This window comes from Castor canadensis, chromosome 10, assembly GCF_047511655.1.
Source record: "Castor canadensis chromosome 10, mCasCan1.hap1v2, whole genome shotgun sequence".
Classification (NCBI taxonomy): Eukaryota; Metazoa; Chordata; class Mammalia; order Rodentia; family Castoridae; genus Castor; species Castor canadensis.
Genome location: NC_133395.1, coordinates 12,291,347 through 12,309,527, shown reverse-complemented (window position 1 = coordinate 12,309,527; position 18,181 = coordinate 12,291,347). Strand labels below are relative to the sequence as shown.

Sequence of the window (18,181 nt, the reverse complement as noted above, 5' to 3'; positions counted from 1 at the left end):
GTCTCTGTAGACTTAAATAAGTCTCTAGGACATGGGATTTCAAATGGCCCATAAGGATGACAAGATACTACTGGCAAAGAGAACCATGAAGCCAAGATAGAGATAGTTAGATCCCAAAGTCCAGGATTTGACTCTGAAGAAGAATACTGTGTAATGTAGTCTGTCCCTGGCAATGGCAGACAATGCTAAGTATAGCTTGAGAACCATTCTTCTGATTGTTTTTCTCTTTTTTGGTGATACTGGGATTTGAATTCAGAGCCTGTGCTTTCCAGGTAGGTTCTCTACCACTTGAGACATGTCCCCCACCCATTTTTGCTTTTGTTATTTTTCTAGCAGGGTCTTGCTTTTACTCCTGGGCCAGCCTGGACCTGGTCCTCCTATTTATACTTCCCGCATAGCTGGGGTGACAGGTGTGCACCACCATGCCCAGCTTTTGTTGGTTAAGAGGGGGTCTCATGGACTTTTTGTGCCACCTGGCCTGGATCCAAAATCCTCCTGATCACCACTTCCCAAGTAACTAGGATTATAGGGGTGAGTCATTGCACCCAGGTGAGTTTTTCAAATACACATCTATTTTATGTCTCTCAAAATGTATTTTTTTTTTTTGGTGGGGGAGGTTGTTTACTTTTTTTTCGTTTCCCTTAAGATGAGTCTCAGTCTGGCCTTGAACTCATGATCCCACTTAAGCAAGTACACCTGACCAAGAAATCATTACTCCATACAACTTATTTTCCAGAGAGCTTTCAGATATCCTCAGGGCTCCACATGAATATATGCCTACTTGTGAAAGGTACAAAAGCATCATCAAAATTAGCATTTTAAATACGTGTTTCAGAAATATATGCCAACTTCTATTATTTTAATAGCTAATTGCTATTGCCTAAGAGTATTATTGCACTCAGCATGCACTTTGCTCATGACCTAACCTACTTGTCATCCTTTTTCTGTACGAAATAGGATATATTCCCCTGATCCAATTTGTTCACTCTGCCTCTAGCAATACAATGGAAATGCTGCCTAAGAAGGAATCTGTGTTAACATTTTACTCATATAAATATCGTCACCAAGACAACTTAGCACATGTAACCAGCCTCACCTGATGACAAAGTGGAGTTCATAAGAAAACAAAAAATAGTGCCCAAACTAGGGCGGGTCACAGTTCCTGTGATGGGAACCAAAGCTGAAATCCAAGCTCCTTAATCTTTGAAAAAATTTCCCTCAAACAGAAAATAACACTTGCTCATTCATCCTTAGCCAGCAAAAATGTCAAAGTTCTTTGCCTTTCCTAGAATATCCAGTATCATAGAAGTAGTTACAGGCAAGAGGGACAAAAGAATTTTTCAAAGTTTCAATCATCAGATCCTATAACTATTTAAATATCCAGGCTTTGAGTATTTTTCTTAAGTAATTTTACCTTGGCCCTGCAAATACAACATTGCATCTTTAGTTGCAAAACTAAAAATAAATAAAAAAGGAAAGAAAACAGAAAAAAAGGAAACTTTGTTACTTAATTGATACCAAGAAGAACACACACTTCATGCTCAGAGAAACTTGAGATAACCTTTTGCTTCCTCAGAATACTACAGGAAAAATTCAAGGATTATAATTTCACAAATACTAATAACATAGGAGTGCATAAAACCATACAGAGTGGGTCATGTTCTGGAAATGGGATTAGAAAAAAAGTGAGGGCCCTTCACTATCAATTATTTCAACAGTTTCCTATTTTATTTATTTTTTAAGTTTGTAATTTTTTAAAGTTAAGTAAAAAGAATCAATGAAACTTTAAATACCCCCCACACGCACACTCATGCACCCATGCACACATACACACACAAACAACAAGGCAGCTCAAACTTGGATGGTAACAGCATCAGATAGAGAAGTGTCCAGGTCACGGCACAGAGGTAGAGAAGAAGGAAGTGCCACGATTAGATCCCAGGAGAACAAGGGCAGTAACCAGAACTTCCAAGCATATCAAAGTAGCCCAGGGTTGCTGGACACCTATTACCACTGAAATTCCTGGACGAAGACGGTTATTCTGCTCCTCAGTAGCCTCAAAGCTTCCTGTTGGTTGCTTAGCCACAGGCTGTGAGCTGAAGGACTTCAAGCATCAACCCAGATAGTAGTGCATAGCAGAGCAGCACTTGTGTTACTCTAGACAGACAGACTTCATGACATTACTACTGGCCCCTAAGCCTGTCTCTGGAAGCCCAGAGTTCAGGGCTTCTCATGGCAGGCTCTCAAAGTGCCATCCTAAAAGGACGGATGCATGACAAAGCTCTACTGCCCCACAGCAAAGCCCATTCTTCAAACTCCAATACACTGGTCAAAAAATCTGAATCCAGGCTGGGGTGTACAGCTCAGTGGTAGAGCACTTGCCCAGTGTGAACAAAGCCGGGTTCCATTCCTAGCACCACATACACACAAAAAAAGTTAAACCTAAATTCAAAGCAATCTCACAGGATGCAGGGGACACCTGTGCCCACTAATCAACCCAGACATCAGCAGTTTCATTCACACACACCTAGTTACTTTTGCAAATTATTAATATATAAATATTAAAATAGATTATATATAATTACATGTTACCTAATTATAATTACAAATTATATAACATATCAATATATTATAGTGTTTTATTTATGAACCAAATAAAGGAAGTATATGAATTCATAAAGGAAGTATATGATGACATAACTTTTCTCTTAAATGACTTCTTCTATCCATCTTTTAAAAACCATAGAACAACTAACCAAACAATAAATCACTAGCTAGGAGAATTTATAAAGATCAAATGCATGGTTCTGTCAATAGAGACACGGTCACCTACCTGAAAGTCATCATAAGGGAAGAGTAGCATTTCCCTCAAACAATCGTTCAGGATCTGGGTCTTCTTCTGAACGATGACATTTTCATAGTCTAGTGGCTCAATTAGCTTTGGCTTTGCCTGCAAGACCAAAAGAAAATCACTGAACTACCCTTATAAATAAATGTACTTTCTTAATATTAAAGAGCTTCATACATTCTATGCCACGTGTTTTCCAGCTTTTCTACAGTAACGTTTCTTTTGTTACTGGAAAGAAACAGAAGAGAAAAAAGTTGTTTTCAAAAGGAAAAGACCCTTCCCACTGTACCTTGTCTACATAGAATGATGTTTGTTCAGTTTTTACAAATGAAAATTCTTAAGCCTCTCCCCAGAGCTGAATCATAAACTCCAAGAAGGGGACCGGTTACTTGTGTTTGAACAAAGTCTCCTTGGATGCTGCAGAACACCCCAGGTCAAATGATGCCCCAGAACTGTGTTAGGATTTTTACAACCAGAGAGGAACAAGGAGGAAACCAGTGTTGGGCTTCTTAACCTCCACAACATTACAGACATGGTGGAGATCTGGGTCTGCTCCCCCTAGAATGCATGCATACTGTTTTCTAAAATTGTATGTGCAGTTCTGGAAGAATGGCTGTAGTTCTCTGAAGAATGGCAATGTGGAACTGAGGTTAAAAAGATCTGTACTAATAGGAGAGGCAGGCTTGCAAACATTTAAATAAAGGTAGGGAGAGGAGCCAGGGAAGTTAAAGATGGAGTGAGGGCAGGAGGCTGAACCAATTGCCATTTGTGAGCTGTGACATCTCCTCACTTCACTAAGGAAGGGATGCTTCAAGAGTGTGAAGAAGAATGAGAAGCAACAGGTGGGCAAAGGACTGAGCTCCCTAACCTGACATGGGCTTAGGCCCATGTCTCTAAGCCCTGGGCCTGGTAAGCAGACAATGCTGTTTCTGATATGAGCCTGCTTCTGTCATTCCCACTGCTGGGACAACACATTCCTCCCACTTCTACACCTGTTACAATCCTTCAGCCCTCAAACCAGAGGTCTACAAACATTATTGTAGAAGCAGAATCCCCTCTGAAAGCAAATCTTACACACATAGTAAACATGGCCAAAAAGTAGAAGCAGCATTGCTCTAACTCCAGGGTCCACAGTACTCCACTGCCTCAACCCAGCAAGCCCTTCACCTGCTCAGTTTGAGCAGTCCTAGGGATGCAGCTCAATGGGCCTTGGTGTGCAGTAACCTGTGAACAGCTCATCTGCTCCACTCTCAATGCCTTGGGGCAGGGCTGGGTCTTGTTATCTCCATGCCCCTCAGCATCCAGCCCAGGACCCCAGGACATCTTTACCATGAGGTTAATACAGCTTAAGGGCCCTTGCTTGGGGACAGCTTTCTCTCCAGGGACGCTGTATAGTTCAATACTGCAGAGCCCCTTGGCTTCCAGGACACACTCACTTGTCCACCCAATTTCATGGAATAGAGTTGCAAGTCAAGAGATTACAGACACATCCTGTTGTACTTAGCCACAGCACTACTTGAGAGCATAAAAGATTAGCTAAGTGCCAATATTTTTTAAAATGTGAAGCTGGGTGCTGTAATCTCACGCCTGCAATCCCAGCTACTCAGGAGGCAGAGATCAAGAGGATCAGAGTTCGAAGCCAGCCTGTGCAAATAGTTCATGAGACCCTATCTCGAAAATACCCATCACAAAAATGGCGAAGTGGCTCAAGGTGAAGGCCCTGGGTTCAAGCCCCAGTACTGCAAAAAAAAAAAAAAGTGGGAAGGTCCCATTGCTAGTATCATGTAATTTAACGATAATGCAACTACATTCTCTTTTTAAAAAGCAATTAATAGCTGAGCACAGGCATCTTATGCCTGTAATCCTAACTACTTGAAAGGCTGAGCTCAGAAGAATCACAGTTCAAGGCTAGGCCAAGCAAAAAAGAGCTAGCCAGACCGCCAACCCATGCTGAGCTACTGAGCTGGGTGTAGTATCTATCATGCACCCATCATCCCAGCAATGGCCGGAAGCATAAAGTAAGAAGTTGGTGGTCCAGGCTGCCCTGGGCAAAAAGCAAGAACTTATCTCCAAAATAACCAGAGCAAAAAAGGGCTGGAGGTGTGACTCAAGAGGTGGGGTACCTGTCTAGTAAGTACAAAGCCCCAAACCCCTATACCGCCAAAAAAAAAAAGATATTGATATATTTTATAAATTACCTTTTCACATATGCAAAAAAAAGAAAGGTTAACTGCAAATGCCCCAAATCATATAGCTCACGTAAGACACTTAATAGAGGTTTTCCTTATCCTAAAAGTTCCTATGCCATCACCAAATGTTATGAAGGTAGAAGAAACTATTTGCAACTTCAATGGTGCCATATGAATCTTGACTAATCATGCCAAGGGAAAGACTGATCTGTCTTTGCAATGAAGAATGATTCTATGAAATCACGATCAATGATGAAAAATATGAAGCCAAAAAATATAAGGAAGAAGGCATCTTAGAGGTATGACCAGAAGTTCATTGATAAAATGTGTTGCTTTCATGGATTGCTGGTTTTTTGACTTGGGTTAAAATGTGTAAATTCTAAATAAATATTCCTTTCATTACTGTTTTTATTTCCAAACTTTGCATGAGTTTTCTTAGAGAAGGCCTCTAGAACTGTATACACTTTGTCTCTCACAAAACCTAGGTCTGCCCTGATAGGTAGGGCCATATGTGCCACAAGGACTCTGATCACACTGAAGACAGGACAGGACGGTGACTGGGGGCTGACCCACTCAGTCACTAGGGACTGTTGTTGAATCAGCTGAGTTAATGCGCATCAAAGGCAGAACTCAGCAACCTGTGGGCATGGACTTATTATTATGAAATATATTGCTTGCATGACATTTCTTTCTTTGAAAACTGTTGAGTTAATGCTTCACATACATTCAGTTACACTAATCTGTTTACAAAAACTTTCCTCTACTGTTTAGGAACATATGAAATGAAACAGACGACAATGGCAGGGGCATTCACAAAGAAAAAAAAACAAAAGCCCTAACATACAGAAAACCATAATCGAAATGACACTGGTATTCAGGGGCTGAGCCCACAGAAAATATTAATAGATGCTTACATTATAATCTCAACTGAGCACTGATGCAGTTTGTGTCAGGAAGGATTGAGAAGAGAGCAAGAGTTGGGGGTAGGGCCGAGGTGCACAGAGCAGCACTTTGGGCCCACTCCTATTAGGGCAGCCCACAATAGCAGCAGGGTCTAGAATTCAGGAGCAGAGCCCTGCTCCAGGGGATGATGTAGCACTAGGCCACAAGACAGAAGGAGGCAAGCTCTGCTACAGAATGGGGGAGTCCAGGGCCCTCAAAGGGTTCCTCACAAAGAATCAAACCTCAGCTTCCAGGAAAGTGACGGGAGAAATGGCCTGGAGCAAGGGTCCTATGAATGGCAGGGAGACTAAGCTCCTCCTTCTCAAGGACAACATGGGCCTGGGTTAGCCACTGACACCAACCAGGCCATCCCCCAGCTACTCCGTGTGGCAGCTGGCAGTGCAGAAACCTCCAGTGATCACACCTGCCTTCTGCTCTCAAGAATGCCAACAAAAGCAATGGCATCACGCCCTGCCACTAACTGATCTTCTGAACATTCTGAATGCTCCCTCCCACACCCTGTGCTGCTTTGGGTCAGCAAATTCAGGAATTTTATGCAGACTAAAACTCCAGATGGAAAGGCAATCAGAAGCAGAGAATCCTCTCAGCACAGGAAAATGAGATTCCTCTAGAATCCAGCAGACCTGGAGAGTATTTGCCCACAAAAATCAGTTCAATTTTGGTCAGCCGTGTGTAAGACTTTGAAAACCACAGGAAGAAATAAGCTCAAAGGGATAGAGAGCAATCCCACTACACTTACCTCAGCCACAAGAACATCCGGTGAACTTTCTAGACATTTCTTGCCTCTGTGTCTTGGTTATTGAATGCTAGCACAAGCTGAAATCCTAAACACCACTTCTCGAAATAGCAAACTAAGGAAATGGCAACTCCTGAAACATTCTATTTTAGGAAATGAGAAATTAACCATTCTTGCTTATAAAGAATTTAGGACTTCCTTGATTTTTCTGCATGACAGTAAGAGCTATTTAATGGGCCCGGACAAAAATTCTTCAAGGAACTTGGTTCATTTTCAGAGTGCTTTTCAATTTTGCCAACAGGACATCAGTACTGCCACAGAGATGGGATATCACAGATCATAATATGAAGGAGCAGGATTTTGAAGCCAGGTGCTAACAAGCGTGGGCCTCACAAGCCTTCCTACACTGTCCTCTTATATGACTTTCTCTATAAGCTCCCACTAAGAACTTCTGGGAATTGTTGGATTTGGAGGAAGAATCTTTGTTTCCTATAATTAGGGTGGCCACAGGAAATCAACAGCTGCCCCTCTTCCTCCTACACAAATGGTACTAGCAGTTATGTGCTCCTTTTCTTCACAGGAGTCTGTCCGTATGCACTGTGTCAGGTCTTTGGGACACAGATAAAAAAGATGCAGCCTCCGCCACAAAGACCTCACAGTCAGAGGACATAGATGTGAAAAAGAACAGAACAAGTGACAGCAGTAGGGACTCTGACTCACTAGAACAAACCTGACCTCTCCCCAGCTAGATTATAAATTCCATGAGGGCAAACACTTGTGTTTGATATGCTGCTTTCTCCAGCACCTAGAACTATATCTGGCAATAGTGTGCTCCTCAGTCACTAACTGTGCAGGCTGAGTGAGGAGCCCAACAAGGTGAGTGCTTCCTAAAGGAGGCTTCTGGAGGTGGACAAGTGAGTCAGGTTCAGGATGGACTGAGGATTCTCTGCAGAGGAAAAGGAGATTCCAGACAGCACGCACATGGATGCAGCTAGATTTTGTGGGGCCTGAACTCATAAAATCAGAGTGGAGAGAGGTTAAAAATACAAAATAATGGACATAAAGCTGCTGGATGGGATCCAGACACTTCAGCTCCATCAGTTACCCTTGAGCATGGAGTTAGGAAAGCAGCAAGTCATTTAGAACAGCTAGGCCAGAGCTGCAAATGGGGGCAGAGGTCTCAACAGGCCAGGATATGGGGCTCCAGTCTCTGTGGGTGCTTCAGGACCCCTGGAAACCCAATGTGATGGAGAACACTTGGTTTATGAGGATGCCTTTCTGAAAGGATACGGTAGCCTATAGGCTGCTGCCTGAGGTGAGCAGCAGGACTTCAAATGGACATATTTGAGAAACAACTGGTGGTCAACAAGGTCCCTCTGAATGGGTGGACAATGGGGTCCCTGCTCTACCTTTGTCCATGCAGGTCTCAGTCCCTCCTCAAAAATGTACATAAATATTTGAAGGGTATTCACTTGAGGGGATTCTAATGATTAGCTCACTTAGGGGACCCACCCCTAAACTATAGCCTATCCTCCAGAGTGATGGAGCCAGAATGGGAGGTAGGCCACAGTGAGAAAGGCACTTAGGAAGCCAGCAAACAGAAGGAGCACAGAGAGGAGAGATATGCAACTAAGTTTGAACCATCCTCCAGCCAAAGGAAAGCAACCTCCCATCACCTAATAATAGACCTGTTCCTCTGCTCTCAACCCAGGACATTAAAACTGGGAGACTATCAGGTGTGGTGGTGGACACCTGTAATCTCAGCACTCACAAAGTTGAGGCAGGAGGATCATAAGTTTGAGACCAACCTAGGTTACACAGTAAGGTCCTATCTCAAAACCAAAACTCTGGGAGACCACTACAGTCAGGATATAATCCCATTCTCATACAGTACAGGTTCTTCTCTGTATTGCTCACTAGTGTCGGAGGGAGAGACAGTCTAGAAGCAGTTTGGAAGCACACTTTTTTAAAAGGTACAAGAGTCTGGCAACATTAGCACCTCAAGCTAAGCAATCTGAACCTGAGATCACAAGGCTCAGCCCTCTCATTTTACAGACAGGAACTAGAACTAAGGAGCATGGGAGGGAAGGGATGATCCTGGCACCCAAAGCCTGGGCCCAGGCTCTTCCCTCTACCCCTATTAAAAACAGTGCCTAAAACTACTTTGCACTTTCACTGACAATCTGCATAGATGGACGATATAAACACAAGAGGAAAGTGAGAACTTATCTGGGCTTAGGTTTAGAAGTGCGCTCTCCTGTGAGCCTTACAGTACCACGTGAATGACGTAGAGACATTGAGAAGCACGCAAGGCATGCCCAACTCAAACGTGTAAATACGATTCTCATGCTGCAATGCGCTATTGTCCTCAGCACAGACTAACGCCAACAATGACACACTTGTGAAGCCAGTTTTTCATATTCTAAGCACTAATAAGATGCTGAATTACCCTTTTATACAGCACTTTTTAAAAAAAGCACTCAAATTAGAAAGCTTGTCACTGAATGAAGATTTTATTAATAAGGCATGTCCCTATTAGGAAAACTTGGACACTTCAAAATCAATCAGTTTGATAGAAGGAAGAGTCTGGGTTTTATGTATGTCATTTTTATAAGCAACCATTGCTTTCCAAAATTATTATTCTGCCATTACAATGCATAGAACTAAGGACTCCATGAGAAACCATCTAATCAACAGCATGTGGAAACTGTGTGAGAGAAGCATTGCCATGGAAAATGGGTAATAATGAAGATAGTAACAATATTAATACCAGTTACCTAAAACCCACACAACTGCTCCCATTCAGCCAGTACGTCAACAGGGATGCTGCTGAGAATATTAATAAGGACAGGGATCTGGGAGGCTAAGTCCACGCCCAAGCCCTTGGAGTCACAGGAGGACAGTGCTGAAGGAATGGGCACAGCTTTCCTGTAAACACAGTGTACAAAGCATCTCCCTTCTCTTCTGACCCAGGGCTGTGGCCAAAGTTTGGCCAAGACAAGGGTAAGGAGAACAGAGAGCCCTAGGGAAGCCCGGCGTGTCTCTCATACTCATTCTCCTGGCCTCTAATTCCACCTGCATTTTTTCACAAGTGGGAAGCAATAATGAAAGCAAAAAAGGAAAAGATGTACCATGCGGCAGTATAAATAATTCTATCTGAAATCTATACTACAGACTCTTTTCTAGACTTTTCCCCCCTTTTTAGTATTATGACCTGAAATTTTTAATTCTTCTAGATTGATGGAGGCTATTTTTGAAACTGTGAAATGAAGAGGTCAAGTAATTAAACTAAAAGGCTTTAAACGCCAGATTTAGTCAGATATCAAAAGAACTTACTAAAAGCTACTTATTTTAAGATACTGGAGCAAGAGATAGGATGATTCACAAAAAGAGTTTGGTTTGGGGTAGGTACTAGGAGTCAGAATTTAAATCCCTGTCCTCAACACGTTGGGTACTGTTGGAGATGGTACATGGAGGCTCATTTTATCAGTCCAGTGGGTCTTAAAGCTCGGTCCCAGAACGATGGCATAAGTGGTACTTGGAACCCAGGGCCCCTGCATAGGTTGCTCTGGGGTGGCCACCCTCCAGATGATTCTGACACCTACTCAGTTTGACAACCACTCTACTAGTTCATCTACTTTTGAGTACATTTGAGACTTTCCTATGAAAAAGTACTTTTAAAAAAATTCTTGCTCCATTGCTTATTGGCAATGTGGCTTGGGGCAAGTTGCTTCGAGAATCTCTAATTATCCCTATCTGCATCTGGAAATGGGAAACTAGAAACTTCTATTCTCATCATCATGAGTTACCGAAGGGTTTCAATACATCAAGAGCAGTATAGTATAGGAACACACCATGTGGAGGTTACAAGGACCATATATAGCTGTGTACTGTGCTGTACCGTGCAGATGTAGTCAAACTTTAGCCCCTGTGAAACGCATTCCTTTGCCAGACTGCACTCATCTTATCTCATTAAACCTCCCCAAAACTCTGTAAGTGGCATCATCACCATTTCTCAGATGAGGAAACCAAAGCTTAGCGGAGTTAGATGATTCAATGAAGGTCACACCAATAGTGACCCTTGGGGTCACACCCCAAGCCCAGGACCTTCTCCATCACACAAGAGCAGTAAGCCTGACAGAATTCAGGGTTTCTAGAACCAGAAGCACCTGCTCCATTCCTAGTTCCTCCTACTCTACAATGAGATGCTTGTACTCCACACTGCCAGAGATGACAGAAGTGTATGGCTTTCTGTCCAGCTCTCAGCTGCCGGGCTGCAGGATCTCAACACAGCAGAAATAAAGGGCAGTCTCTGCTGAGTGACACTTCATCTTCCACCTCAAGAACTAGGTCTGAATGTCTGGACATACACTGAAGCCATGAGGTCGCATGCAGTCTACATTACCATCAAGTATTTCAGAGCACAATCTCTGCAAGGAAAACTTAGCCTTATACTAACCTCACATTCTTGACTCCTACAGATTCACAGGTACCTTACCTCATCCAATGACTCACTCCCCATGAGGATGACCTATCTTGAAGCTCTTAAGTTAGAAAACATGTACATTTATAGATTTGCAATGTTCAGTGGGGTGGCTCCTGGCTGCATGTGATACTGGGCACTTAAAGTGTGGCTATTCTGAATTAAGATGTGCTTGCTGGCATAAGCTAGAGGCTCGGTGTCAATGACTTAGTATGATTAAATGAATATAAAATACCCTGATGCTTTTGTAAGGATTAATGGTATTTTGGAAATATTTGGATAAAATTACATCATTAAAATGAATTACATCTATTCCTTTAACATGACTACTAGAAAAATTTTCAGTTTTAAAATTCTGTAGCTCATGTAATATTTGTATTATCACTATCATAGATAGACTTATGAAACTTTATATACAGGTAATTTTTCTAAACTTCATGCAGAGACACAGGACAGTCTACATTTTACTTGGAGAGATGAGATTTTTTGAAAAACTGCCACAGTAGAGCTGACCCACCCAGGTCTGGTCTTATCTAGTAAAGTAGGCACACTTGAGGCGCAGTGTTTCTGAAAGGCCCCACCTTTTTGAACTCTTCCTCTCCTAGGAAGACTGTTCTCTCTCCTATATCTTGTAGATCTCCACTGCCTGTTCCAGATATGATCAATTACTGGGAGGCATAGTGTCACACAGTAATCACACCAGGTGGATGCTAACCCCCAGACATGGCATTATGTTTCAGGTATGGCTTTCAGGAAGAAGTGGTACTGATAACAGAGAAGCAGAGAAAGGGATCTCACTTGGGGCACATAAGTTTATTCAACTGTACTCAGGTCCTTTCACAAAATGTTAGCCAGCACTTTGACAGAAGCAGAGTTAAGGGGCACAGCATTCACATCATACACAAATCCAGCAGGTCCCTCCAGTCATGTTGCTTTTTACTTTTTAGCTACTCAACACATCTGGATATTGGTAGCTACACTTCCAAAGGTGGCAGAGGAAAATGATCCTGGAGGAGGGAGGTGAGTTAAGAAAGAGTACTGGAGGGGGTAAAGTTGATCAAAGTACATTATGGGCATGTATGGGAATACCACAACAAAACCCCTTTGAGCAATTAATTAATGCTAGTAAAAAATTTTAGATTAAAAAAATTATACTCAGATCTGGCTTCCTCTAGAAGCCATTTGTCAAAACATACCCCAAAGAGTGACTAGAATGATGCTGAGAAGCAAAAAAGGACAGGGGCACTTTGACATAAGGTGCTTCCTGACTTATTTCAGAAGCTGCAGCAGAGATGGCTGGCAGGCAAGTTCAGGCCAACCTTTCTCTGCAAGGCAAGTAAGCCATGCCTCACCTTCTCTGCAAAGGCAAGCCAGGGAAAGGCATCAAGCAGGGAATGAACGTTAACCACTTCAACTTTTTACAGAATGGAGTAAGAAAAGCTGACCAAGCCATCCCAAGACATGGAGATGAGAGGTGGGGAGGGAGCTACCACTCCTACCTTCATCTGAACAGTTCGCTTAGTGAGTGTTAGATTCCTGGCACCACTGGCTGCTGCCTTTCCCTTGGGAGGAAACTCTCTACACATTGCAAGGAGGTCCAGAAACAGAACTACAGGGCCAGATGCTGCCAGGAAGCTGCAGGACTCTCAGAGCCTTCCCCTGGAAAGTGGCACATATGCTTGTCAGGAAAGGGAGTGCTGAAAACGTGCAGTCTCAAAACATCATTCTCAGAAAGGCTTCGAACTAGCTATAGCACATTACAGGGCATTCAAAACTTCTAGAAAGCTGAGGAAAACAGTAATTTTGGCTCTAAAATTATCCTCATAGTCAGTCCTATGCTATATGTGTTTCTCCTGTGCAGCGTTACAGGTTCTCTGCCCTATCATTCATCTCCAAGTGACCAAGCCAGTCACTGTTCATAAGGAGATATCCCATGATGCATTTTGTGAAAGGACCCAAATGATTTTAAATAAACTAAGCTTAAAACTTGAAGCTAAAACTCCAGGGTTAGGCTGGTGGAGTGGCTCAAGTGGTAGAGCACCTGTCTGGGAAGCGTGAGGCTCTGAGTTCAAGCCCCAATGCCACCAAAAACAAAACAAAAAAGTAATGAACTTAATAAAACTCCAGTGTCTTAAGCCTCCACCATAGGCTATTCTGGGATCACAGATACTAACACTGAAGCACAGAGACTGAGCCCCAGAGATACCCGAGAGACCATCTTCCACCTGCTGCAGTGAGGGGTGGGGGAGGCGGGTGGTGAACCACAGAGATGGAGAGGAACACTTCTGTTGAGCAAGTAGCAGCCTCTACAGGGACCACAGTGCCCATTTTACTATCAGGGAACAAACATTCAGGATTTTCCTGGCTCATGCTGTAAATTAATAATAAAGAAAACTAGGAAGGAAAACATGCTCCTGATTCTCAGATGTTCCATCCATTTATGCTCCTGTGTAATGCACCATGGAACACTGACTCCTCAGGCCAACTCCACTTTGTTCATGTTTTCAGCCTTGTTAGGCCTGGCTGTCATTCCCCTTATGTAACGCAACCTCTGTCATTCTGTCACTTGTAAATCGGCCTTTCTCTAACATTTAAGTTTTTTTAAGAGCAGTGTGTGTGTTTTACTATTTATATTCATCTTTCCATTCTAATGCCAAGTGAATATATACTGGGGGTGGGAGAGGGGTACTGGGGTTTGAACTCAAGGCTTTTCACTTGCTAGGCAGGCACTCTACCACTTGAGCAATGCCACCAACCTTTATTTTTCAGTTAGGATCTCCCATTTTTGCCTGGGCCCAGCCTCAGTCAGTGATCTTCCCATCTATGCCTCCTGCATACCCGAGATTATAGACACACGCCACCATGCCCAGCTTGCTTACTGAAACTGGGGGAGGGCGGGGAGCATGTCTTGCTAACTTTTTTGCCCAGGCTGACCTCAAACCTTGATCTACCCAATCTCCACCTCCTGAGTAGCTGGGATTACGGGCATGTACCACCACACGCACCCCTAATATATTCACTTTTGTTAATAAGGTTATATAGCTATCCAGGTATGGATCTTAAAAACCTGACCAGAAGTCTACAAACCTGGCTCTGCCATTTACTAAATGTGAAACTTTGAGCAAGTTACCCAACCTCCCTGTGTTCAGTTTCCTCATCTGTAAAAAGAGGAAAAATGATAGCACCTAACCCCACAGTGGGAGCTCCTTTGCAAGCCAGGTACATTAGGCTCACACACTCCTCAAAGCCCCTTCCACTAACCACTCCACAAAACAGGTGTGCAGAAGCGGGTGCCTCACTCATGCCAGCTGTTAATGGTCAGGAGTCCCTATGCCTACTGCAAAGCCTGCTGCACCTGCTTCCGGTGCTAAAACAATCTCAGAGCTTGTCCTTCCTGGTGCTGGTGCTGTGGGGAATGCTGTCTCCCTAAGGGTGTGGAAAAGAGTAACACTCACCATGCCTAAGAACGACCCCTTCTTCCTCGGCCTGGCTACCTGCGGGAGAGGGGAGCCTGAGACCTACAACAGGCTATCTACGAAGCCTGGCAAGTCTTGGGGCTCATACATGTGGCTGAATGAACTCACGAATAAACAAACCAGGGGGAAACACAAGTGTAGGAGGGAAGGCAGCTCTGTCACGTGGGGAGATCTCACCACACAAAGCTTGCAGGAACATTTTCCTATGCCTTCCAGTATTTTAAAAACAAAGAAACTGGGGATGGCAATGTAGCTCAATGGTAGAGCACTTGCCTAGCATGCATGAGGCCCTAGGTTCAATCCCCAGAACAGCAAAAACAAAGAAACTACTTTTCAAATAACATCAGCACAATATCACTACTTTTTTCTAAAGCAGTTTATACAGATTCAGAAAAGTGCAGAAGCGCTTTCTAGGCGTAACTTAATTAACTCGATCACATGACCTAAAAAGTCTTACAGGGCGCTGATGTCATCATCGCCCCTATTATTATACTCTGAACTTGTGTCTCCCTTCCCTTCATCTGCTGTCTCTGGGGAAGCAGAACTCTAGGGACAGAAGAGCACTCTGGTCTCCTTCCATCTCTCTGGGAGAGGAGTTCTCAGCTAACGCACTGAGTTGCAGCCAGAAGCCAAGTTCTTGCTGGTCTTCTCCAGCCCGGCACACGGGCCACTGCCTCATGTAGCTGCTACAGTGATCATATGTTCATTCAAACGTTAAGGTAAGGGCCCAGGTTCAGCTTCTAATGCTCAAACATCCCATAAAAATATGAAAATCCAAAAGATGTCTCTGAAAAAATACTTCTAAAAACAAAAAGTGTCATGAGTACCCTCCCAACTATACCTTACATGTGAAAAGTCTACTCATTCCTATCTTCCCATCTTCCAGCCCTCAAAATCCACAAAATAAGACCTATGCAGTCCTTACCTGCCTCACAAAAGCAACCCAACAAAGGAGCTGCACAAAATGACCTAGAATTCCACCAGTTTGACTCTGAGGGCACGCCCTTTTCCTCTAAACAGCTGGACAATAGCAGTTAGAACAAATTATTTCCAGGAACCCCTTTGAGTTTGAGGTCAGAAATAGGTATTCAAATGTAATCAGGGTAACTAACATGTAGACATCAAGATATCCTGATTGTTCCCATTAGTCATCCACAGCACACAAAGTCATTGTTCAATGTGTTTAGCAGTGAGCAGAGGTGGGAACAGGGAAGTTTCACCATGCATCTCCTCCTCCACTTACTGTCACAACACAGGGGACAATACTCACCTATGTTGTTACCTGTAAGCTGAACCCCACAGCGCCTGAAACTTTGTAATGTTCAAATGCACACTTGCTTAAAAACACTGACTTTCACCAGGTGCCAAAGGCTTGAACCTGTAATTCTAGCTACTTGGGAGCAGAAGGTTGAGAGGATCGAGGCCAACCCAGGCAATCAGTTAGTGAGACCCCCATCTCCAAAATAATCATAGCAAAATGGGCTGGAGGTATGGCTCAGGTGGTAGAGCGCCTGCTTTGCAAGTGCAAAATCCTGCGTTCAAACCTAAGTGCCTTTAAAAAAAAAAAGAAAGAAAAAAAAAACCCTGTCTTTCAAAAAACTGAACAAGCAGCAACTGCTCAGGGAAACCTTAAATGTTGCCTGGGCAGAGGAAAAAGCAACAATATTGCCAAACTTAAGAACAAGAGGGAACTTCTAATTGAAAATTTATAGGACAAGTACTGTTTCTGGCTTACATAAATGCTTTAAGGTATATTTACTAGTATATTCACTATGATTTATAACTAATTCAATCAGTAACAAATTGAATAACTACTAAGTTACAGTACAGACACAAAAAGGAGTACTATATAACCATTAAAAATGATGACATAAATCCACATATGGTTTCTGATGTATTCTGGGACAAAACTATATGGTTTCTAATGTGTTCTGGGAACCTATTTTACTCATTTATTTCCCAAAAATAGAGACATAGTTATGTTTTTACTTTCACAGGAGAAAGTCTAGAATTATGCAGAATAAATTATGAGTCAGATCACCTTTGGAGGTAAGAATACAGGCACTTTGTTCCATGTCTAAATGACTTACATTTTTCATCATGAGCATTAATCATCTTTATCCTTTGCAAATTATGTAATAGTTTCTCCCAGAGACTCCTTATGTGCCTAAAAATCAGCAAAACTCAACCTCAAAATGCTACTTCCTGAATAAAGTACATTTCAGTATCTCTGCAGAGTCCACTCAAATCATAGACCTGGGGATCCTCACCAGGCCAGGGGCACTGACATTACCCTAGTAAACAGCACCTCAACCAGCAGATCTCAAGGCAGTGTTTGTCTGCACACTTTAGAAAATCGTCCCGAGAAACAAACTGTACTCCAAGCAGCCAGGGAGTTCTCGTTTCTGTGAGCAGCACAGTCACAGGTAAGGAGATCCGCCCTGGGCAGGCCCTGCTTAAATAGCCTGGCTTCTCCTACCCATATTAGCTCTTATCTTGCTTGCACTGCTGGAAGAAGAGAAACACCGCTGATAAGAAAAGCTTCCTGCTGTATCACTGTTCCCTTCTCGCTACTCACACCCCACAGGTGCAGAGAGCTGAAGCCTCCAAGCCCTGTGAGCGACCCTCCAGATCTCTCTCCACAGTGCATTCAATCCTCTAAGCAAATATTTCGACACATCTGGGGAATCACTGAAGAAGATTCTCAAGAATATTCACAAGGGAACCAAAACCACACAACTTCCTCCAGGAAGGTGTAAGCTCCATCAGCTGGGAACACTGAGTGGTTCAATCTATGTAGCATGTCAGCAGCCGAGCCACTCGGTGCATGAGTGAGCTGTCAGATGAGCAGAAAGGTGCCCAAGATAAGGAACGACATTTCCAAATAATACACACAAAGTAAAGAAAAAGAAACCTAAATCTCTAAGTTGAAAATCTTATTTTACTGACTTTCTCAGTCCGTAATTTTGAGGGCAACACAATCAAAAGAAGGCAGTCTCACTTGTCACATAGGAAAGAAATCAAATCGAATCAATCAAATCAGATCACATTTGTTATGGGAAAATTTAAATTCAGATTCTTACAGATAGTAATTGAAATTTAAGTAAATTACTAACCAAACACTTGATAGTAATAGCAGCTGAAACCCCACATTAAAATCTCCCTGTCTAAAGCACTGCGTATTGGTTTACAATCCCTCTCACAGGTCATGTGAGAGGCTCGACTGTCTCCTCTGAAGTACATGTCGGTGGTTTTTGCAGCTTGCTTAAAAAATTATGTCTTTTTATTGTACTAAAGAAATTCCAAGAGAGCAGCACAGCCTACTCATTGATAACAACACGACCATTTTTCACATTCCTCCCTTACAAAGCCTACCCAGGCACTTGACTTTGCCCAAACTGCTAAGAGTTCAGCTAATGTTAAGAAGATAAACTTTTCTGTCAGTTGGCTCACAGTTTAGACTCTTTCATACTTTGTTCAAGGCAA

The 18,181-nt window shown here is 42.9% G+C and overlaps 1 protein-coding gene across 30 annotated transcripts in view; it reads right to left on the bottom strand.

The window, feature by feature from the left end:
- Dock9 (dedicator of cytokinesis 9) overlaps nucleotides 1-18,181 on the bottom strand; it is a 260,000-nt gene that overhangs the window by 141,973 nt on the left and 99,846 nt on the right. For 29 of the 30 annotated variants that reach the window (XM_074043061.1, XM_074043075.1, XM_074043068.1 and 26 more), the window contains exon 2: nucleotides 2,834-2,950. The exons of the other annotated variant lie outside the window; for it this stretch is intronic. In XM_074043061.1, coding sequence (XP_073899162.1) covers nucleotides 2,834-2,950 — 117 coding nt within the window. The remainder of the gene's footprint in view (nucleotides 1-2,833; nucleotides 2,951-18,181) is intronic. 30 annotated transcript variants of the gene reach the window in all.